The following is a 19389-nucleotide window of genomic DNA, read 5'->3' on the forward strand; positions in this document are numbered from 1 at the left end:
AAATGGCGCACCGGAAATTATCTACTTAAGTAATCTTCTGTAAGATTATTTTTTTCATTCAGCTTATAACCAAACAAACTAACCATGATTGAACCGGTCGAACTTTGATTCAAATAGATGTCTCAATATCCTATTGAATGAGGTTGATTTTATTACGGATTCGACTTCCAGGATAATGAAAGAAAAAATTGTCTATCCTTCATGTAGTTGACGACACAATAAGTAAGAAATTTCCTAAGCAGATTGGAAAACTATTCGAATTTGTAGGCCTGGCTATTTATTGGTCCTAAAAACTTACTGCAGTCTCCCGATTCTAGTTCTCGGTGCCGGAGTAAGAATTTAACATAATGAGTTTTATTTGAAAATGAAAACGTAAAATTATTAGGAGTTCACCTGGAAGTAAGGAACTATAATTTATTTTCTTCGACACAGTTTTAAGCAACTGTAAAAATACCTTTAATGATATAATTGATTTTTGAGCTTAACTTTCGAAATAAAATAAAAATACAGCGTATACTTTTCCAATAATGCACCAATAATAAAAACATCACCAAAGACATCAAATCAATCGGACCAACGGTTTTTGAGAGACTTGTTTTTGGAAATTTATTAAAAGTGAGTACAGAGTTCTAACTGTGAGCTGATTACCACAATTTAAATTAATTTTAATTTGTTACAAAGCTCACAAGTCCAAATGCGTTTGAGTCAATGTTTCAGCGGTAACAACGCATACAGGAACTCTAGGTAACGCATTTTCATTGCACAATTTTATTAAATTTCAATTTATCTGACAGCCAACTGAGGACCAGTGAAATTTGCTACTGGTAGACGACAAACTAATGAAACACCGACTTACCACGCGCGGAATAAAAAAAAAGTTTCATAAATCAAGAAACAGCAAGGAGGTGACATTTCCCGCATTTCAGGCACGAACTGTCAGCTCTAAACAGAACACTGGCACCCACAGTCCAAATATCATGGACGCATTTCCAGTGTCGACCATAAATTTCGTTGTCTACCCCGTACGCAGTCAAGGGCAAACGGATCCACGCAAATACCGAATGCAACCCAGAACTGATGGTTTTACAGCAACGTTAGTAAGTGCGATCCGTTCGGTGCCGGTGTAAGAATTTAACATCCCAACAACAACCACACAAATATCCACAAATGGATAAGGTTAACGATCTAACATAAATCAAACAAAACGTACGGGAGATTTCAAGTGTCTCTGAACTACTGGAACATACAGCGTAATACTTACATATGAAACCGATATCGCGTTTTTCCCTCCAACTTTAACCTTCCGTATCAGTGTGTGGTGTGGATTATGCTCCTCACGATTAGCACCATAATACAGCTCCCAGTAGCTCGGTTTGTTGAGATGATACTCGAGCAGCATCTTCTCTTTATCACCAAAAAGCTTCCCATTTTTCCCTAAACTTTCCATCAAAATCACTCGTTGCAACGTAAAACCACTCACATCGGAACCCTTGCCTAGATGTTTGCTATTGCTAACTTCCGACTGACGCCGGCTGCGCCCGTCCACTGAAATACCCCCACCACCACTACCGTTCACCAGATGAACACCGTCTCTTCGACCGTCGGGCACCTCAATCGACACTCGACTAGGTCTTCGCACACGACCCTCTAAACTATTGCACACCTTTATCTCATCACTAGAAAGGTAACGCTTCTGACTGCACATCGCCCGTAGATGCTGCTGCTGGTTGTGCAAAATCTGCGCCGTGCGGGCTTCCTGGGCAAACGGATTCGGAACAGGTCGATTCAGTTGCCGCACGTTGAACCCATCCTGAACGTATATCGTCTCGAAATGCGACTGTTGATCTTCTGGACCGCGGTCCTCCCTAGGATAGCGTTTCATAGTTCGCTGAGGATGCGCCGTGTAGAACGATTGGTACGGTATTGGATTATCCATCACTTCGTATTCGTTCTCCATGTGAACCGAAGAGCCACGGGAACGATTTCGATGTTCGACGGCATTTTGCACCGCCTTCACTTTGGCATCTTTGGATATTCCCTTCACGAACCGATTGATTTCGTTCTCATTCTGCTGGTTCATAGAACGCAGATATTCCTCCAGGTCCGACTTCAGATTAGCTATCTTCTCCTCCAGCTCGATTTCCGCCGGTGTCGGCATCGTACGATCGCTTCCAACATTTGCCCGCATGTTCTCATTCCGTTGCTCCAGCAGTGTGTCCAACTTCCCCCGAATCTGTTCCAAAATGTTGCGCGTGTTATGAAACTCCAGGTACTCTTCGTACTGTGATTTGTTCTTTGCTGAATCATCCACATTTTTGTGACTGACGGAATATATTTCATTATCTGAATTGGATGACGCGGAACTTTCGAACCCAATTAAATTTTGCTGACTACTCCGTCGCATACGGAAAGCTTCCAAATTTATATCGGCCAATGAATCATCAGCATCCAAAGGCCAAATCGGTCTGGGGATCTGCCCGTCCGGACTTTCGGCAATGTCCGTCTGTTTTTCATTGGTAACCGGTTTAGCACGCATTACTGTCGGTTCGTTCGGAACGTTCTCCAACGTTGCCGGATAGTAATACTTTTCTAATGGACGGCCATTCTGCGGAGGTTGAGGGGCATCCGGAATGGCTCGACTGTTCTTCAAAATACCTTCTTTCTTACGAACCGTCTCCGGAGGTTTGGTCACTCCATTCTCCGTAGACTGTTTGCGACCACGATCCACCGGCTCGTAATAGATATGCTCATCCACTACCGATCCGCCGGCGAAGTAGATGTTTGTACTGTAGTAACCCGAGGATCCACTTTTTTCTGTCGAATAGTGGGACGTTGAATTTACACGTTCTCGCCCGGTGCCTTTGCCCACCACCACGTCCGATCCGACACCCGTATCCTGACTGCTGATCGACGGACGCTTCTGGCCATTGCCAGCCGGTTCAGCTACCACACCGGTAGGTTGTTGAGAAACCGTGCTATCGGCAGTGTTTGTATTCGCGCTATAATGAAAAAGAAAGAAAGAAAATCCATCAGTTGAGTATTAATCAATTTTTACCTCGGGTAAGAAATGTACTCAGAAAACTAGAGTAGTAAATTCGTATTCGAAAATTGGAGTGCTAAATATTCACAAGCTCCTATCTCATGCCTCCCCGTGAGTCAACGCGATGCTATCGCTCTCTTTCATTTGTAGCTAAATGGGATTATGTAAATGGTTTTGTGTGTCTTGCTGTAATCAATGCACAGTGGTCCGAAACGGGAAGTTATCGTGACAAAAATATTTTCACTATTAAATATTAGTTTTTTATAGTTGGTGTCTTCACAAAAGTTGTTTGTAATCAAATGGCGCTCCTTTCGATGAAAAAAGTTACTAGGGTGGTCCTTATTCAGATTGAAATCTGAAATCTAATTTTCTTAATTGTACTCAAAAATGATTTTATTGTACAATAAAGTTGTAGGAAATTCTATTGCAAGAAACTTTGCTGAAAAAAGCACCTCTCTAGCTCTTCATTTGATCGAGTTACATCAATTTTCCCGAGTAAAAGTAGGGTGGCTCCTGAAATATCACTTTTTTTGTTCTAACTTTTTTGTGAAACGTTTCACCGAAAAGTTGTCATTAGAAGAGTTGTTGAACTAATCATTGCGCACAATTTTGCTCAACCAAGCTGTTTTCATATGAACTACCAGTAAAAAGTTTTTTTTTTTTTTTTTCGATTATAGAGGTTTTAACCTTAAGGTCATTCGCCTCTTCGGGCCAGAAAAACTTTCTGACCCTATGTGCGGGGTTGGGAATCGAACCCAGGCGGGCTGCGTGAAAGGCATCGACTTACCCATCACACTATACCCGTCCCCATAAAGTAAAAAGTTATGATTGTTTTTTCATCAAAAACTAGTCATGCTTCAAATATCAATATTCATTAGATGCCAGATCGATAAAAATGTGTCGTATGCGGTTCCTGAAAGGTCATAATTTAAGTACAAATTTAAGAGAAAATTGGAAGGGTGTTATTTTTTAAATTATTTAAATTAGTTTTAAAAATACCTTCAAAAAACTCAAAAACATTGCATAACTCTTAAACGCCTTACCGTATCAACATGCTTTCTTCAGCGAAACAATAGTATCAAATTAGTTCCACAAATGTTTCATATATTGTCCTTTCGAGAAATGAGGCACACAAAACCTACAGCCGAAAATAGATTTTTTGTAAATCAATTCACTTCCTGAAACCCAAGAAAAACATTAGTTGTTAAAATGAGTAGATTGTATTTATTCGAACCAAAACTCATTGTGCGTCGTTTTCCGGCTTCTACAGGCTATTCGGTACTTTACTTACTTTACTTACTTTACTTACTTTACTTACTTTACTTACTTTACTTACTTTACTTACTTTACTTACTTTACTTACTTTACTTACTTTACTTACTTTACTTACTTTACTTACTTTACTTACTTTACTTACTTTACTTACTTTACTTACTTTACTTACTTTACTTACTTTACTTACTTTACTTACTTTACTTACTTTACTTACTTTACTTACTTTACTTACTTTACTTACTTTACTTACTTTACTTACTTTACTTACTTTACTTACTTTACTTACTTTACTTACTTTACTTACTTTACTTACTTTACTTACTTTACTTACTTTACTTACTTTACTTACTTTACTTACTTTACTTACTTTACTTACTTTACTTACTTTACTTACTTTACTTACTTTACTTACTTTACTTACTTTACTTACTTTACTTACTTTACTTACTTTACTTACTTTACTTACTTTACTTACTTTACTTACTTTACTTACTTTACTTACTTTACTTACTTTACTTACTTTACTTACTTTACTTACTTTACTTACTTTACTTACTTTACTTACTTTACTTACTTTACTTACTTTACTTACTTTACTTACTATACTTATTTTACTTACTTTACTTACTTTACTTACTTTACTTACTTTACTTACTTTACTTACTTTACTTACTTTACTTACTTTACTTACTTTACTTACTTTACTTACTTTACTTACTTTACTTACTTTACTTACTTTACTTACTTTACTTACTTTACTTACTTTACTTACTTTACTTACTTTACTTACTTTACTTACTTTACTTACTTTACTTACTTTACTTACTTTACTTACTTTACTTACTTTACTTACTTTACTTACTTTACTTACTTTACTTACTTTACTTACTTTACTTACTTTACTTACTCTACTTACTTTACTTACTTTACTTACTTTACTTACTTTACTTACTTTACTTACTTTACTTACTTTACTTACTTTACTTACTTTACTTACTTTACTTACTTTACTTACTTTACTTACTTTACTTACTTTACTTACTTTACTTACTTTACTTACTTTACTTACTTTACTTACTTTACTTACTTTACTTACTTTACTTACTTTACTTACTTTACTTACTTTACTTACTTTACTTACTTTACTTACTTTACTTACTTTACTTACTTTACTTACTTTACTTACTTTACTTACTTTACTTACTTTACTTACTTTACTTACTTTACTTACTTTACTTACTTTACTTACTTTACTTACTTTACTTACTTTACTTACTTTACTTACTTTACTTACTTTACTTACTTTACTTACTTTCACAACTAATTGGCTCAAGTGGCACGTTCCTCTAATTATTTAGAGATTTGTTACTCTGTAACTTTACTTGTTGCTAAATTGGAATATTTGAAGAAAAAATGAATAAGGTAATTTTTCACTTTGGATTACAAAAACTGCAAACAAACTTCAGTATTATTTTGTAAAACACATGTCAAAAATGTCTATCCATCAAATTTTATTTTAAGTTCCGTTAATATACATACAACCAAATATTTTTTAAATGTTTTACAACATCATTGACGGATCTGGCTAAAAAATGTCTTCAAACGTCGATGCCTACCCAAGTAACAATTCGAATGCCTTATGGTTTTGATTATAATTTATAGGAGTTTTGTAATTGATTGTTGAATCACTACTTGTTTTATAACAACTATAATAAGTGTCGCTTTTTACAAGTAATATCATAGTTTTTAAAGCTTCTATAAAACCTTTTACCTAGACTAACAACTGGACTAAAAATAAATAAATTTGTGCTAGAATAAAACCATGCAAACGTTCTAATATTCCTTTAAAAATTGCCAGTAAAATTCTTTCATAAATCTAGATTTGTGTGTGTGTTCATTGAATGACAGTTTCACTCAGAGCAAATTTGAGGGTTCTAAAGTACATTTATGATACTCCTGTTGTGGGCTATTTGATTTATTGCTTCTTAGATTAAGTGTAATTTGCATTACAGAAAATTTAATGGCCGCCATTATGATGTTCTTTGCCGTAGCCTTTATTGCCATCAAATAAACTTCGAAATGCAAAACCGAGGAAGTATGATGGATTTTTATGATTCATTTTCAAAACGTATGCACAAGTTTTATCGCCACGAAATAGTTTTATACAAAAAAGACGATAAATCACAGAAAATAATTTTCATAAATCATGGAGACTTTCGCAAAAACCGTATTTATATCAAGGCGATTAATTATAATTCTTATTTTTATCCATACACTAGCTGACCCGTCGAACTTCGTCTCGCCTGAAAATATTTTTTTTAATTTGTGTTTTCAGACAGCAGAGTTGTCAAACGTTAATGTTTCTTTCCATTATTTTACTGATTACTTGGCTTACAATAAACGAATTACGACAAATTCATATCCAGCACATTAACTTCGTCCCGAAAAAGAAATATCATCAAGAATTACTGTGGATATGTTCAATGCTTTTCTTACGCAAAAAAACTAAAATGCACCGATGGAAGTTGACCATCAATGTCAATTTCCCTCTCTGAGCAGCCTAGATAGCCGTGTAGTGTCGGTAGCGGTTTCCCAACTGGCTAAGAATAACGCTACGGTCCACCTGTACCGGTGGTATAAGTCCACCAAACAGGTAAGCCGTGTGGCATCCGGCGGAATTATTTTTTACCAAGAATTGATCCACTGGTTTCCTGTTCCATGTCGTAAAAGGCCACAAAAATAGGAACTCCTAAGTCAAGGTGTATTTCCGTGCCGATGGCTGAATGGCTGCAGGAGGTTAAACAATGCAGTCGTGAACGGAATATCTTGGGATTTTCCCTTACTGTGTTAAGCGAAGCTCTGGCACAGTGGACGACTTCTTTCTTCGCAACTCGTGGGATTTAAATGATTAAAACATTTAAAAAAATCCTTACATGGTTCGCTATAGGCGATTATAAGCCAATATATTTGGTTTCTTGTAGTTGTTGTACGGTAAGTGCTGGAGGTGGAGTGTTCGTTACTTTAATTGATAATGGTTAGAGTAGCACAAATCAATCTCCAGCATAAACGTACAGCAACTATGAATCTATCCAGACTTCTGCAAGAAGGTAAAGCTTCTTTAGCTTTGGTTCAAGAACCATATTTCCAAAAGGGAAACTTCTACGTTGGAAAATTGTTAAACCCAGTCTTTGTTGCCTTTAACAAGACCGGAATGACTAATCCACGTGAAATGCCTCGAGCATGCATACTTGCAAATAGTGCTCTCGATGTCTCTCTCATATCGGAGCTCACAACTCGGGATATTTGTGCTGTCACAGTTGGTATGACTACTGATGGCATAGACAGGAAATATGTCTATTGTTCGGCATATTTGCCGCATAACCAACCTTCGCCAAGCGATGACTTCAAAAAGGTTGTATCATACTGCTGCAAAAGTGATTTACCGCTTGTAATCGGCAGTGACATAAATGCTCACCATATCATTTGGGGCAGCACAGATATAAATTCGAGAGGCTCTGATATGATGGAATTTGTGAGCAGTACAAACCTGCACATAGTCAATGCAGGAAACCGTCCAACTTTTGCGAGATCTGGCAGAGAGGAGGTTTTGGACGTAACTCTCTGCTCTGATAGAATTGCGCATGAGTTGGTGAATTGGCTCGTCTCCGATGAGCTCGAACCTTCGTTGTCTGATCATAAGTACATATTCTTTGATCATTCAAACGTTAAATTTGATATTATCACATATCGTAATCCCAAATCTACCAACTGGGACCTCTATGAAGAGGGCTTGGCGACTAGATTTTACGGGTACCAACCAACAATTGAAACCCCAATTGATTTGGAAAATGTTGTCGACGAGACAAACTCACTCATAGTTGCAGCATATGAAGAGGCTTGTCCACTTCGGATTGTGCGAGCTACTAGAGGAACTCCTTGGTGGAATGCTGAACTTGCTAGACTAAGGAAACTATGCAGAAGAGCTTGGAACCACCGTCGCAGAAATGGGTCGGAGGCATTCGTGTTGGCTCGAAGGGCTTACAAAAATGCTCTTCGATCGTCTGAGCGAAGTGGTTGGAAAAGCCTCTGCACAAATGTCTCTAGTCTCAACGAGGCTAGCAGATTAAATAAGTTACTTTCGAAGTCTAAGGACTTTAATGTCAGTTTCTTAAGAACTTCAGATGGTGAACACTTGTCTGATGAAGGTGATGTACTTCACTATCTTTTTAACACTCACTTTCCAGGATGTATGGATCCATCACCGACAGCTCTTCCCGAGACTTTTTCAGGTAGTTACGATTCTTGGGCCCTTGCTCGAAGCGTTGTGACGATTGAATCGGTCAAATGGGCAGTTGAGAGTTTTGCTCCGTACAAGTCTCCTGGAAAGGATGGAGTTTTCCCAGTGTTACTGCAGAAAGGGTATGAACATTTCAAACATGTTTTGAAGAAAATACTTACTTTTAGTCTTGCGACAGGATATATTCCAAGAGCCTGGCAGGAAATAATTGTCAAATTTATTCCCAAAGGCGGTCGCGACACTTATGAGGAAGCGAAGAGTTTCAGGCCTATCAGTCTATGCTCATTTCTTCTTAAAACAGTGGAACGCATAGTCGATCACTATATCAGAAATGTTAGTTTGGGCCTGCATCCGCTACATGGAATGCAACATGCTTACCAGCGTGGAAAGTCCACTACAACCCTGTTACATGATGTTGTGTACAACATTGAAAAAGTTTTCTCACAAAAGCAATCTTGCTTGGGAGTTTTCCTAGATATTGAAGGTGCCTTTGATAACGTGTCTTTCAATTCAATTCTGGAAGCAGCCCGTGGTCATGGCATACCTTCAAGTATCACAAATTGGATACACGCAATGCTTAGCAATCGACTTCTTTGTTCATCGCTTCGGCAAGCAGAGATTAGAAAGCTGAGTGTCTGTGGGTGTCCTCAAGGTGGTGTACTATCCCCACTTTTATGGAACCTAGTCGCTGATGGTTTGTTAAGGAAACTTAATAACCTTGGATTTCCGACTTATGGTTTTGCCGACGATTATCATATATTGATGACCGGTATAAGCATTAACACTCTCTTTGATTTAATGCAGCAAGCCCTGCGATCTGTTGAACAATGGTGTTGTCAGGTTGGATTATCTGTAAATCCGGGCAAAACATCAATGGTGCTTTTCACTCATCGTAGGATAATCACAGGAGCTCGTCCGTTGCAGTTCTTTGGTTCAGAGGTCACTGTGGTCGAACAAGTTAAATACGTCGGGGTTATTCTTGACTCAAAACTGAATTGGTCTGCTCACATTGACTTCAGAATTAAAAGAGCTTGCATGGCTTTCGGCCAATGTAGACGAGCTTTTGGAAAATCATGGGGACTCAAACCCAGATATATTCATTGGATCTACACAACTATTGTTAGACCAATTTTAGCATATGGATGTCTTGTATGGTGGCAGAAAGGAGAAGTCGCGACAGTTCAGTCAAAGCTAAATCATCTCCAAAGGATGGTCCTAATGGCGATGACAGGAGCATTCACGACAACTCCTACTGCTGCTCTAGAGGCGCTACTGTGCATTAAACCACTACATGTGTTCCTGAAACAAGAAGCATTATCTTGTGCATATCGTCTTAAGGTTACAGGGCTTTGGAACAGTAACCCATTAGATTATGCTACCAGCCACACTCGCTTGTGGTCTCAAATGGTTACGTGGGATGAGTATTTACTCGCTCCTAGTGACCTAACTCTCACATGCAGTTTTCCTTTCAAAACATTCAATGTGAGCTATCCTTTTCGTGAAGAATGGTTGTCTGGTTGTCTGGAACGACAACTTGATGAACACATAGTTTGTTATACGGACGGTTCTCTGTTGAATGGTCGTGCTGGTGCTGGTGTCTACTGTCGTGAAATGAGGCTGGAGCAGTCTCATTCACTTGGTAGATACTGTACTGTGTTTCAAGCAGAAATCTACGCGATTCTGTGTGGAGTACAATCGGCACTTCAGCAGAGGATCTGTGGTAAGCGAATTTATTTTTGTTCCGACAGTCAGGCAGCCTTAAAAGCACTCAGTTCGAATGACTCACGGTCGAATCTAGTGATCGCATGTCGAACTCAAATTGAAGACCTCAGCATTTCAAATGCTGTTTACTTCTTATGGGTACCCGGCCATTCTGGTATTACTGGAAATGAATGGGCTGATGAGTTGGCTAGAGCTGGTGCAACGAATGATTTCGTTGGTCCTGAACCAGCTTTACCACTTTCAACTAGTTGGATAAAGCACAAGATTCGTTCTTGGGCTGTATCCAAACATGCCAGCTACTGGCGCAGCTTGCAAACTTGCGCTCAGACAAAAGCATTTCTACCAGATTTAAATCTGAAAATGTCAAAGTGTCTACTGCATTTCTCCAAGCATCATTGCAGTATTCTGGTCAGAGCTCTGACTGGACATTGCAAACTCAATTATCACATGGCTACTATTCAACGTGCTGAGTATTATTCGTGTGATTTGTGTGAATGCGATTATGGTACTTCATATCATCTGATATGTAACTGTCCCGCATTGACGCAGCTACGTATCCGGGTTTTTGGTTCTCCATACATGGTTGAGTCTGTGTATGCGGAGCTAAAATTGAAGAATATTCTCTCGTTTCTTACCCAATGTGGTAAGGAGCTATAGTCAGAAGGGTTCATCGTTCTTCCTGGAGTGAATGAATCCCTTCTGTATTTACCTTAAATAGGGTTTAGCAGATTGTTTGGCATCTTTTAGGGGGTGCCGAATTTACTTCTGCTCGTACATACTGCGAATCGTTCTGCATTCTTCCGGGAGTGCAGAATGGTGTCGCTTTTGTAAGATCTTCAAATCCTCTCGGGGGTTGGAGGTTTTATTAACAGCGGACTGTTCGGGACCTCGTAGAGGTTCAGAATTTACTTCTGCTTCCACTAAATGTGATCCTCAGCAGATTGTTCGGCATCCCTTAGGGGTGCAGAATTTACTTCTGCTTTTATGTGTTTTTGTGTCGTCAATTTTTCCCATCCTCCTAGTCCAACCCTTACCATTTCCTTTCAATCCTTCCCTCTTATATATCGGGAAAATGATGCTAAAAACAAATTGATGGCAAGGCACAAATCTCCAAATATCAAGGGGAACGTGCCATTTGAGCCAATTTGTTCTGATTCCTGATTCCTGATACAATAAACGAATTACGACAAATTCATATCCAGCACATTAACTTCGTCCCGAAAAAGAAATATCATCAAGAATTACTGTGGATATGTTCAATGCTTTTCTTACGCAAAAAAACTAAAATGCACCGATTGCCATCTCATCCTTCGAGTCAGTGTATTGAACAGAGATTGTAGATCTCTCTCAAACTAAAGGTTTGACATATGGTATGATGGATTAGATTGAATCATATCTGAAAATTGGCGACTGCGTTACTCCATCATTCATCGTGAGCTCTGGCGTTCCTCAGGAAAGCCATCTAGGACCATTCATATTTCTGCTATATCTAAATGATCTACATTTCGCATTGCAATGCATGAAGCTATCATTCGCCGACGATTTCAAGCTGTTTCATCTCATCAAAGATCTGAAAGACTCAAATTTCTTGCAGTCACAGTTGGATGTATTTTCTAACTGGTGCAACGTCAACAGAATGGTTATGAACGCCTCTAAATGCTCCGTTATCTCCTTCTCTCATAAACGAACCACGATCATGTATGATTACACTATTTCGCAAGCTGTAATAAAACGGGAGACATCAATTAAGGATCTAGGAGTGTTATTGGATTCAAAGCTTAGTCTCAAAGATCACATAGAATATACCCTATCTAAGGCATTAAAGATGCTAGGTTTCATATTTCGCATCTCAACAAATTTCAATAACATATACTGCCTGAAATCGTTATATTGCACTCTAGTTCGCAAGTATGCTGTTGTTGTTTGGGCACCATATTACCAAACTGATAAGCTACGCATTGAAAGTGTTCAGTGCAAGTTCATTCGTTTTGCTTTGCCCTGGAGAGATCCATTGAATCTTCCAAGCTACGAAAATCGTTGTAGGCTCATACACTTCGATTTGCTATCAGTCCGCTGTGATACACAAAAGGCTGTTTTCGTCGCGGACTTAATCCAATCTCGTATTGATTGTGCAGATCTCCTACAACAGCTAAGTTTTGATATTCTTCGGCGTAATTTGCGGTTTAATCCCTTTCTCAGATTTCCTCGTGCTAGAACTAACTATGGCTTTAATGAACCGTTTTCGAGCATGTTTCGCGTATTCAATACTTGCTCTGATGAATTTGATTTTAATTTATTTCGTAAATCCATTAAAACCCGTTTTCTTCGAATCTTTTCGCGTTAGTTTTATTAAGATAATTAGACGACATCAATAGTTGTTAGTTAGCTTTGTAGTTTAAATAAGGGTAATCTAAGATTTCGTTATGTATCATTTGGTCAAATGTTATCTGTTGATACAAAAGATGAGAAGGTTTTATGCCTGTTGGAGAAGGAGAACCAAAATCTCAGCTCCAGCAGGCTTTTCCCTTGCTCCTAAACAAACAAATAAACGGATGGAAAAGAGATGACCAAGATAAATACTTTAAATTGATCCCACAAATATCCAAAAGCAGTCCTCGGGGGTTGTTGTTTGTCATTGGATGTTAAGATTTACTTGTACTGAAGACGTTTAAAAATTTAGTAGCAGATCCTTAGGGATTATCGAAAGTAATAAATTGGTTTTTAACGGTTGTCCATAACCTGCTTCACCGCTAGCGATATTACTTAGTCGTGTTTAATGAATATTCGTAGCATGATAATGACAGGATCAATTTTCGATTAACGATTTAGCGATAAAATGAAAAATTCTTGGACATTCGAAAGTTCAAATTACCCTTTTATTAAATATTGTGTCCATGGATTCGTTCAAGAAATGTATCAAAAGGTCTCTCATTCGTCGAGCCATCACATCGCTTTGCTTAGTATTCAGTCCTGAGAATCAATATTCTGTTCTAGCGGAGTGAACATGAGGAGTGATCATACCAGTATTCTTCTTATCGTTAAAGCCAATATATAAAACAGCAGATCTTACAACTAATGGTATTCTTCTCCTTCAGATATGATATTCACGATTCGCATATGGTAATTCGTCAAGTAATCCAAAGTTCGGAAAATGAAATGATTTGTCTTAAGCAGCTTACAAATGTCATGAATAGCATCCTAAGCAGACCGTTTTGAAGTAAACCACTCTTGAAAACTTACCCGAATCGGCTGAACAAACTTCAGCATGCTAAATGCCAAGAAAATATTTTCATCTGAACTCATTATTTCAACAGCAGAATCCTATCATTGATACGTAAAAAAATCGTTACATAATTTGATTTGTTCAACTCACGCCCACGATGGCCAACATTATTCATCTAACTACATCTACTGGTAAATGATATTAGAACTTGTGCTTCTGTTTACTGTATAGCTGAAACAGTCATGTGCATTCCACCATAAGGTCATTTGGCAAGTAATGATTTTGATACCCTATTGGGCACGTGTTTCCAAATTACAAATCAATCATGCATGTAAAATCTCCAACCAAAACTACTCGTTGCGCGCCAAACGATTTTCCAACGATCTAGTATTCTTTCCTTCGACGGTCAAGCACTTATGCAACGCGTTGCGCGCCAAACATCAATCGTAAATCTAGCAATCATTGGCGGCTTTTTCAGTGGAAAATTCCATTGTCCATACAAAATAACTTTATTGGTTTTTCCCACTTTTCCGGTAAGTTTTCCTAATTTTTTTGATGTACGAACCCGGTGGGGGTAAAAACTGATCAAACAAAAAAAAGCATCTCAATCCGTCCATCCGTTCTTACGTGATGCGATTACAAAGAATGATCTCTGCATTTTTATATATATAGATTCACGATAAAAATAAAAGCGCATGAAGTTTTTACGTTCGGTAAAAGCCTCAAACTTGTAAATAAAATCCAATAAATTCTTACTGATTGCATTCAAAGCAGACATGACACACATATAGTCAAGAAAAATATTACCAAAACGACAGTTTATTCATAGTGGAATTCATTCCATCCAAATAAATTTAATGTTGATCGTAAAGCTGGTTTCAAAATTTTCTTGAATTTGAAGTTTTAACGCAGCTTTATGATGATTCTTCACTTTGCTTTATAAACCTTATGAAGAATGTTCCACTTGGCAGGAACAAGCTCTTATAGAGGTTTTCAGTAGGCTTTCGTGGAGTTTAAAGTTTTAATGCAAGATTTATTATGTAGCATTGAAGATAGCTACAAGTATTTATTAATATTAAAAATGTTACTTGGGTAGTCTTTAGGCTTTCAATATTCGTCTTCTCATCGAGTTCATGCCATCTTTATGGTGTGCTCAATTGATTTCCTTCAATTTCATGGAAACAATACATGCATAACACATGGTTTGCCAAACTAAAGACGTGTGCAAAGCTGCATCCAAATCGATGGTAATTCAATTAGTTGCTGGATTTATTTTTGGACTAAAAAGAAAGTGAAACACTTTTATTTGAAAAACGTTGAGTAAAAGCGAAAAAGTGCTTTACTCGAATATGAGGAATTTAGGTTTATGGTAAAAAAATAAGCAAACAAGCGCAAACCTTTTACTTTTCCAGATTTCAATGTCCGCAGCATCAAAGTTTCCATTCCCACACAACGGCATTCGAACAATCTGTTTCACCTGGGGAGTCCTAGACAAGCTACACCTATGTCAAAATCCAACAAACCAGTCCCGGACCGAGCAATGCCGAAGGATTGGTCAAATGCAACATTTTCTCTTGCATCCTAGGTAGCTATGCTGCAGCTTCTATCTGGCTCAGTTGAAGAAAAAAACGCCTGCCACCAGCAGTGCCAGTGATGCTTAGCTACGGAGAAGTGAACGTATAGCGTTCGGAACCGTTGCCGGTTTGTACCGTGGCCTACATTTTGACATCACACAGCGGTCTACGTTGGAGTTTATCTGTTTTTTCTTCTTTTTCTTTTCTATTGCTATTCGGTATACCGTGTCGATTGCAATAAATGCGCAAGTGCTCGAAAACAAAGTGCGCTTCAAGGAACCGGATTGAAATTGCGGCACACGCAGCTAGAGCTCCGACCAGAACACGCTGCCAGCTGGCTTCCTCTAGAGAGTGAAAGTCGATCGAGAAAGAAACTGCAGTTTTTTTTAAATGTATGTATGAACTAAACCATGCAAAAAAAGAAGATACGTTTAATTTCGTTCGAAGCACTTGAGAGGTAAACTAATTACCACTCTAAACAAGTTTGGTTGTAGTTAAATTTCCCAAACGAGTTACCTTGTTTTGTTTTTTATCCTATTTATTAAAGAGACAATATAGATAAATTTAGAGAAAAAACTTTCAAAATGACCGATGCGTCATGTTACTGACGACACTAGTGCCGTTTTTCATTGAAAAACACTGGTGGCGTGGATTGCTCTGATTTTGCACTTTCGAGCAGAAATGCAACATTCTGACGGTGTTTCAATGCGGTTTCTGCTCGAAAGTGCAAAACCAGAGCAATCCACGCCACCAGTGTTTTTCAATGAAAACCGCCATAGGATAGCCAAACGAAAAACTTGAAACATTCTAAGCCAATAAATCCGAACTCAAAACGTATATTAAGTGTAGAAACGGCGTTTTAAAGATGATTTGATGACAACAGTTTCCTGTCAGTTTTGTAGTTGATTGACTTAAACCTACGTCGATCAAGTTTTCATGTACTGTAAGAGTGTCTAGAGCATGACAGCAATGACTTCAAATGAATTTTTTTCACGTCTTAAAATGTCCTCCTGTTTTCAAATAAACACGCAAGTGAGCAAAGTTTCACAACGGAACTCTACAAAGTCTCAGTTCTAAGTTTGATTATATGACAACTGTTGGAAAAGGTCATAGTCATTTTTCTTTCATAGTGATTCAAACATTGCTATTGAAAATGGGTTAGATTGTAGAAATATGGAAATTAGTGCAATTAAATAATCAAAAAAAGTTGTGTTGGTAATGAAGGCCAATTTTATGTTGAACAATCATTTATCTGGCAAATTATTGAACTGCATTCAGTTTTACAAAACTAACGCAATGAATCATTTCGTGAGAATTGTTATTTCATAATTCACAAAATAAAAATATTCTAGTATTTTGCTTTACCCACTGGACCTGAGCCGAATTCTTATTGGAATCTTAATATAAAGGGTGATTTTCAAGAGGTATAGGATTTGATTTTCAAAATAAAAACTAGAAAATCTGAGAAAATTGATATAAAGGTGTCAAGCCATTATTAACACTAAAGGGGTTTGGACTTGCATGTAAGTTTTTGATCTAATAAAACAATATTCAAAGGTATTTTCGTGTTGAGTCTTTCCATTTTCTCACAACAGTGACCACGTTCTTATGTAACAGACTGTAATTCCAAAAACAACTCTTCAATACTCAGAAACATGGTATTTCCCATAGACAATACGAGAAGTAAAAAATCAACTATTCATAACAATACATTACAACTGTATGAGTTGACGACTCCGATCAGTTATTATGAATTTCCTAAAATGTTTTTCAAAAATATTCTTATGAATTTCGAATTTTCAAACATTCAAACAACCATAACCGAGCAGGTTTAAAAAAACATGTTTTATTGTTTCCTCTTATTTTTAATTTAAATGACTATTTATCATCAAAAACTTAAAGTTTTGTAAAATTTCGTTGAATTGTAACTTCATCAATTTTTAATTCACACTAACCAAACTGACCCCAAAATTTCGGAAATATCAAGGAACCGTTTGTTTTTTGTTTTTATTTCAGTTTTTTCTTCTAAAAAAGTGTTCAACCTTTTTTCAGTGTATATTTTTTTCTAGAGTGTACAATTGATTCCCTACAACTTTTTCTTGATGGTGTTTGTATAACATGTAGCTTTCGTTTGTATAATTCACAGTTTCTGAGTTATCATGATTTGAAGCAAGTGCTTGCAAAAATACGTAGGCCCTTCTCAAAAATTAGTCTTGAGTCCAATCGGACAACAAAATCATCGATTAAAAAACTTACTACAGAAAAGTACTAATTTTTCGCTAAGGCGATTCTCACTGAAACTGATTTCGCATAGCAAAAACTCAGTTGTGAAAAGTTTGCTAGCGAACATTATGCTCGATGATATTCAAGAAAAACGTACTTAATCCACCCTTCGCAGTGAGATGATACCTTTTTTATCAATCCGCGTGTGTTTTTTGGCATGAATATTCATCGGTGTTTTAGTTTTCATGACATTATTTTAATGACCGTCGTTTTAAGCGACAATTTGAGATTTCAATCGTCAATCGGATCGAATTTTATTCTAAGCGTGTGACAATCGATAGAACATTACATGAGAGTTCCATTTTAGAGTATTTCGCCATTATTTACAGTACTTCCAGAGCCTCTATTCAGCAACCAGCATAACCCTCAAAGATTCGTATGGCCATAAATTAATATGACGAATAAATTGCAATAGTTTTGAGTCCAACTGTCATCTTCTAAATTGGCTTGAATTTTAAAAACTCATCACCCTGTAATTCCAGGACCGAAATTCAGAATTGGATAAAATTCATTAATTTTGTAAGGGATCCTTTAATTTGAATTTTTGTTTTTGAAATTCGATTTGGCCAGTTTTGAAAAAAAAACGACTGAGCTGTGAGAAACGATTCAATACTGTAGCCGGAATTCGAAAATCGGTGTAGTCGAAGTCAGTTAAATTCACCTGAGGAGCTGTATTGTTTACATTTGATTCAAAATGTTTGAAAATCAGTGTAGACATCTTTGAGAAATCGTAGTGCGAATAAAATTTTTGAGATCGGAAAGTTGGACCTGACTAAAACGCAAGATGTGTTATAGGATCTTAAGACCTTTCATTTTAGTTTCGTTTCACATATCATCCTGTAGTTCAGGAACCAGAAGTCGGATCCAAATGTAATTCAGAAACCTTGTTTGAAAGCATACAACTTTTCATATGAATCTGAGTTTGTAGAAAACAGTTCAGTCATCTCCGAGAAAATTGAGTGAAATTATTTGTCACAGACACATTTGCTGATCTCGACGAACTGATTCGAATGGTATATGGGTGTTATGATCTTCCAGCATTTATTGCTTTAAGTAGTTTAAATAAATATAATTATGGAATTATTTTCAACTTAAAAATACTGCCATCATCTGGTTTACATGTCATATTGGAATGATTATGTTGCCAAAAATGAACCATGCTACAATCGGTCCGAGGCAAAAAGTCATGAAAAGAGATGCTTTTTGATACATAGAAATAATTGTATGTTACAGTATAAAAGATCGTGTTTCACGTTATCTCCAAACATTGCTTTTTCATACAGCGCTCAAAACTCCTACTACCGGAATAAGGCTTACACAAAAATATCGATATCTCCCTTAAAAATGGATGGATTTTAATAATCTATGGCATATTGGATAGCTATTACCGTGCGAAATCTAAGACTGAAAACATAGTCTGTTTTCAAGGTCAATCGTGACAGATAATGTCAAAAAACTGAAATTTTTGACATAAAACTTCGTATAACTCATAAAGTATTTTTTATACAATATAAAACAAGGTAAAAAGTTCGCACGCACATTGAATATATTTTCCATGATTCTCGAACAGAAGATTTTTGGGAAATGAATTTTCATAGCCGTTGTATCTCAACCCTTTGCAGAATACATGATTAATAAATTCGCCGATTAACAACAACTGAACCTTTCTGAGAATGATCAGTGTGCGTAGGATGGTTGATACGTGGATCAATTTTGATGATGTTTTTTGAAATTTATTCGGCACTAATTGATAATAGTTGTAATGATAATGAATAACATTAATAAAAACAATCACAAAGCATGTTATGCAGCAGATTAACAAATATTAGCAGCCATGCCATGCCGTTTAGCTTGAATAATGTACGCAGAAGTAACAGGAGCACAGACTATCGCTATGCCAGTTCAAACGCGCTATTCAAACATTACTCCTACTGTGTGTTCGAGACTTTCCGACAATACTGGGCTCCTATTACTT

General features: G+C 37.1%; 1 protein-coding gene across 1 annotated transcript in view; it reads right to left on the reverse strand.

The window, feature by feature from the left end:
* The window catches only part of LOC131434612 (uncharacterized), a 249858-nt gene that overhangs the window by 148111 nt on the left and 82358 nt on the right, over nucleotides 1-19389 (reverse strand). Inside the window, exon 3 of the mRNA XM_058601499.1 lies at nucleotides 1262-2999. Coding sequence (XP_058457482.1) covers nucleotides 1262-2999 — 1738 coding nt within the window. The remainder of the gene's footprint in view (nucleotides 1-1261; nucleotides 3000-19389) is intronic.

Source organism: Malaya genurostris, chromosome 3 (genome assembly GCF_030247185.1).
Source record: "Malaya genurostris strain Urasoe2022 chromosome 3, Malgen_1.1, whole genome shotgun sequence".
NCBI lineage: Eukaryota > Metazoa > Arthropoda > Insecta > Diptera > Culicidae > Malaya > Malaya genurostris.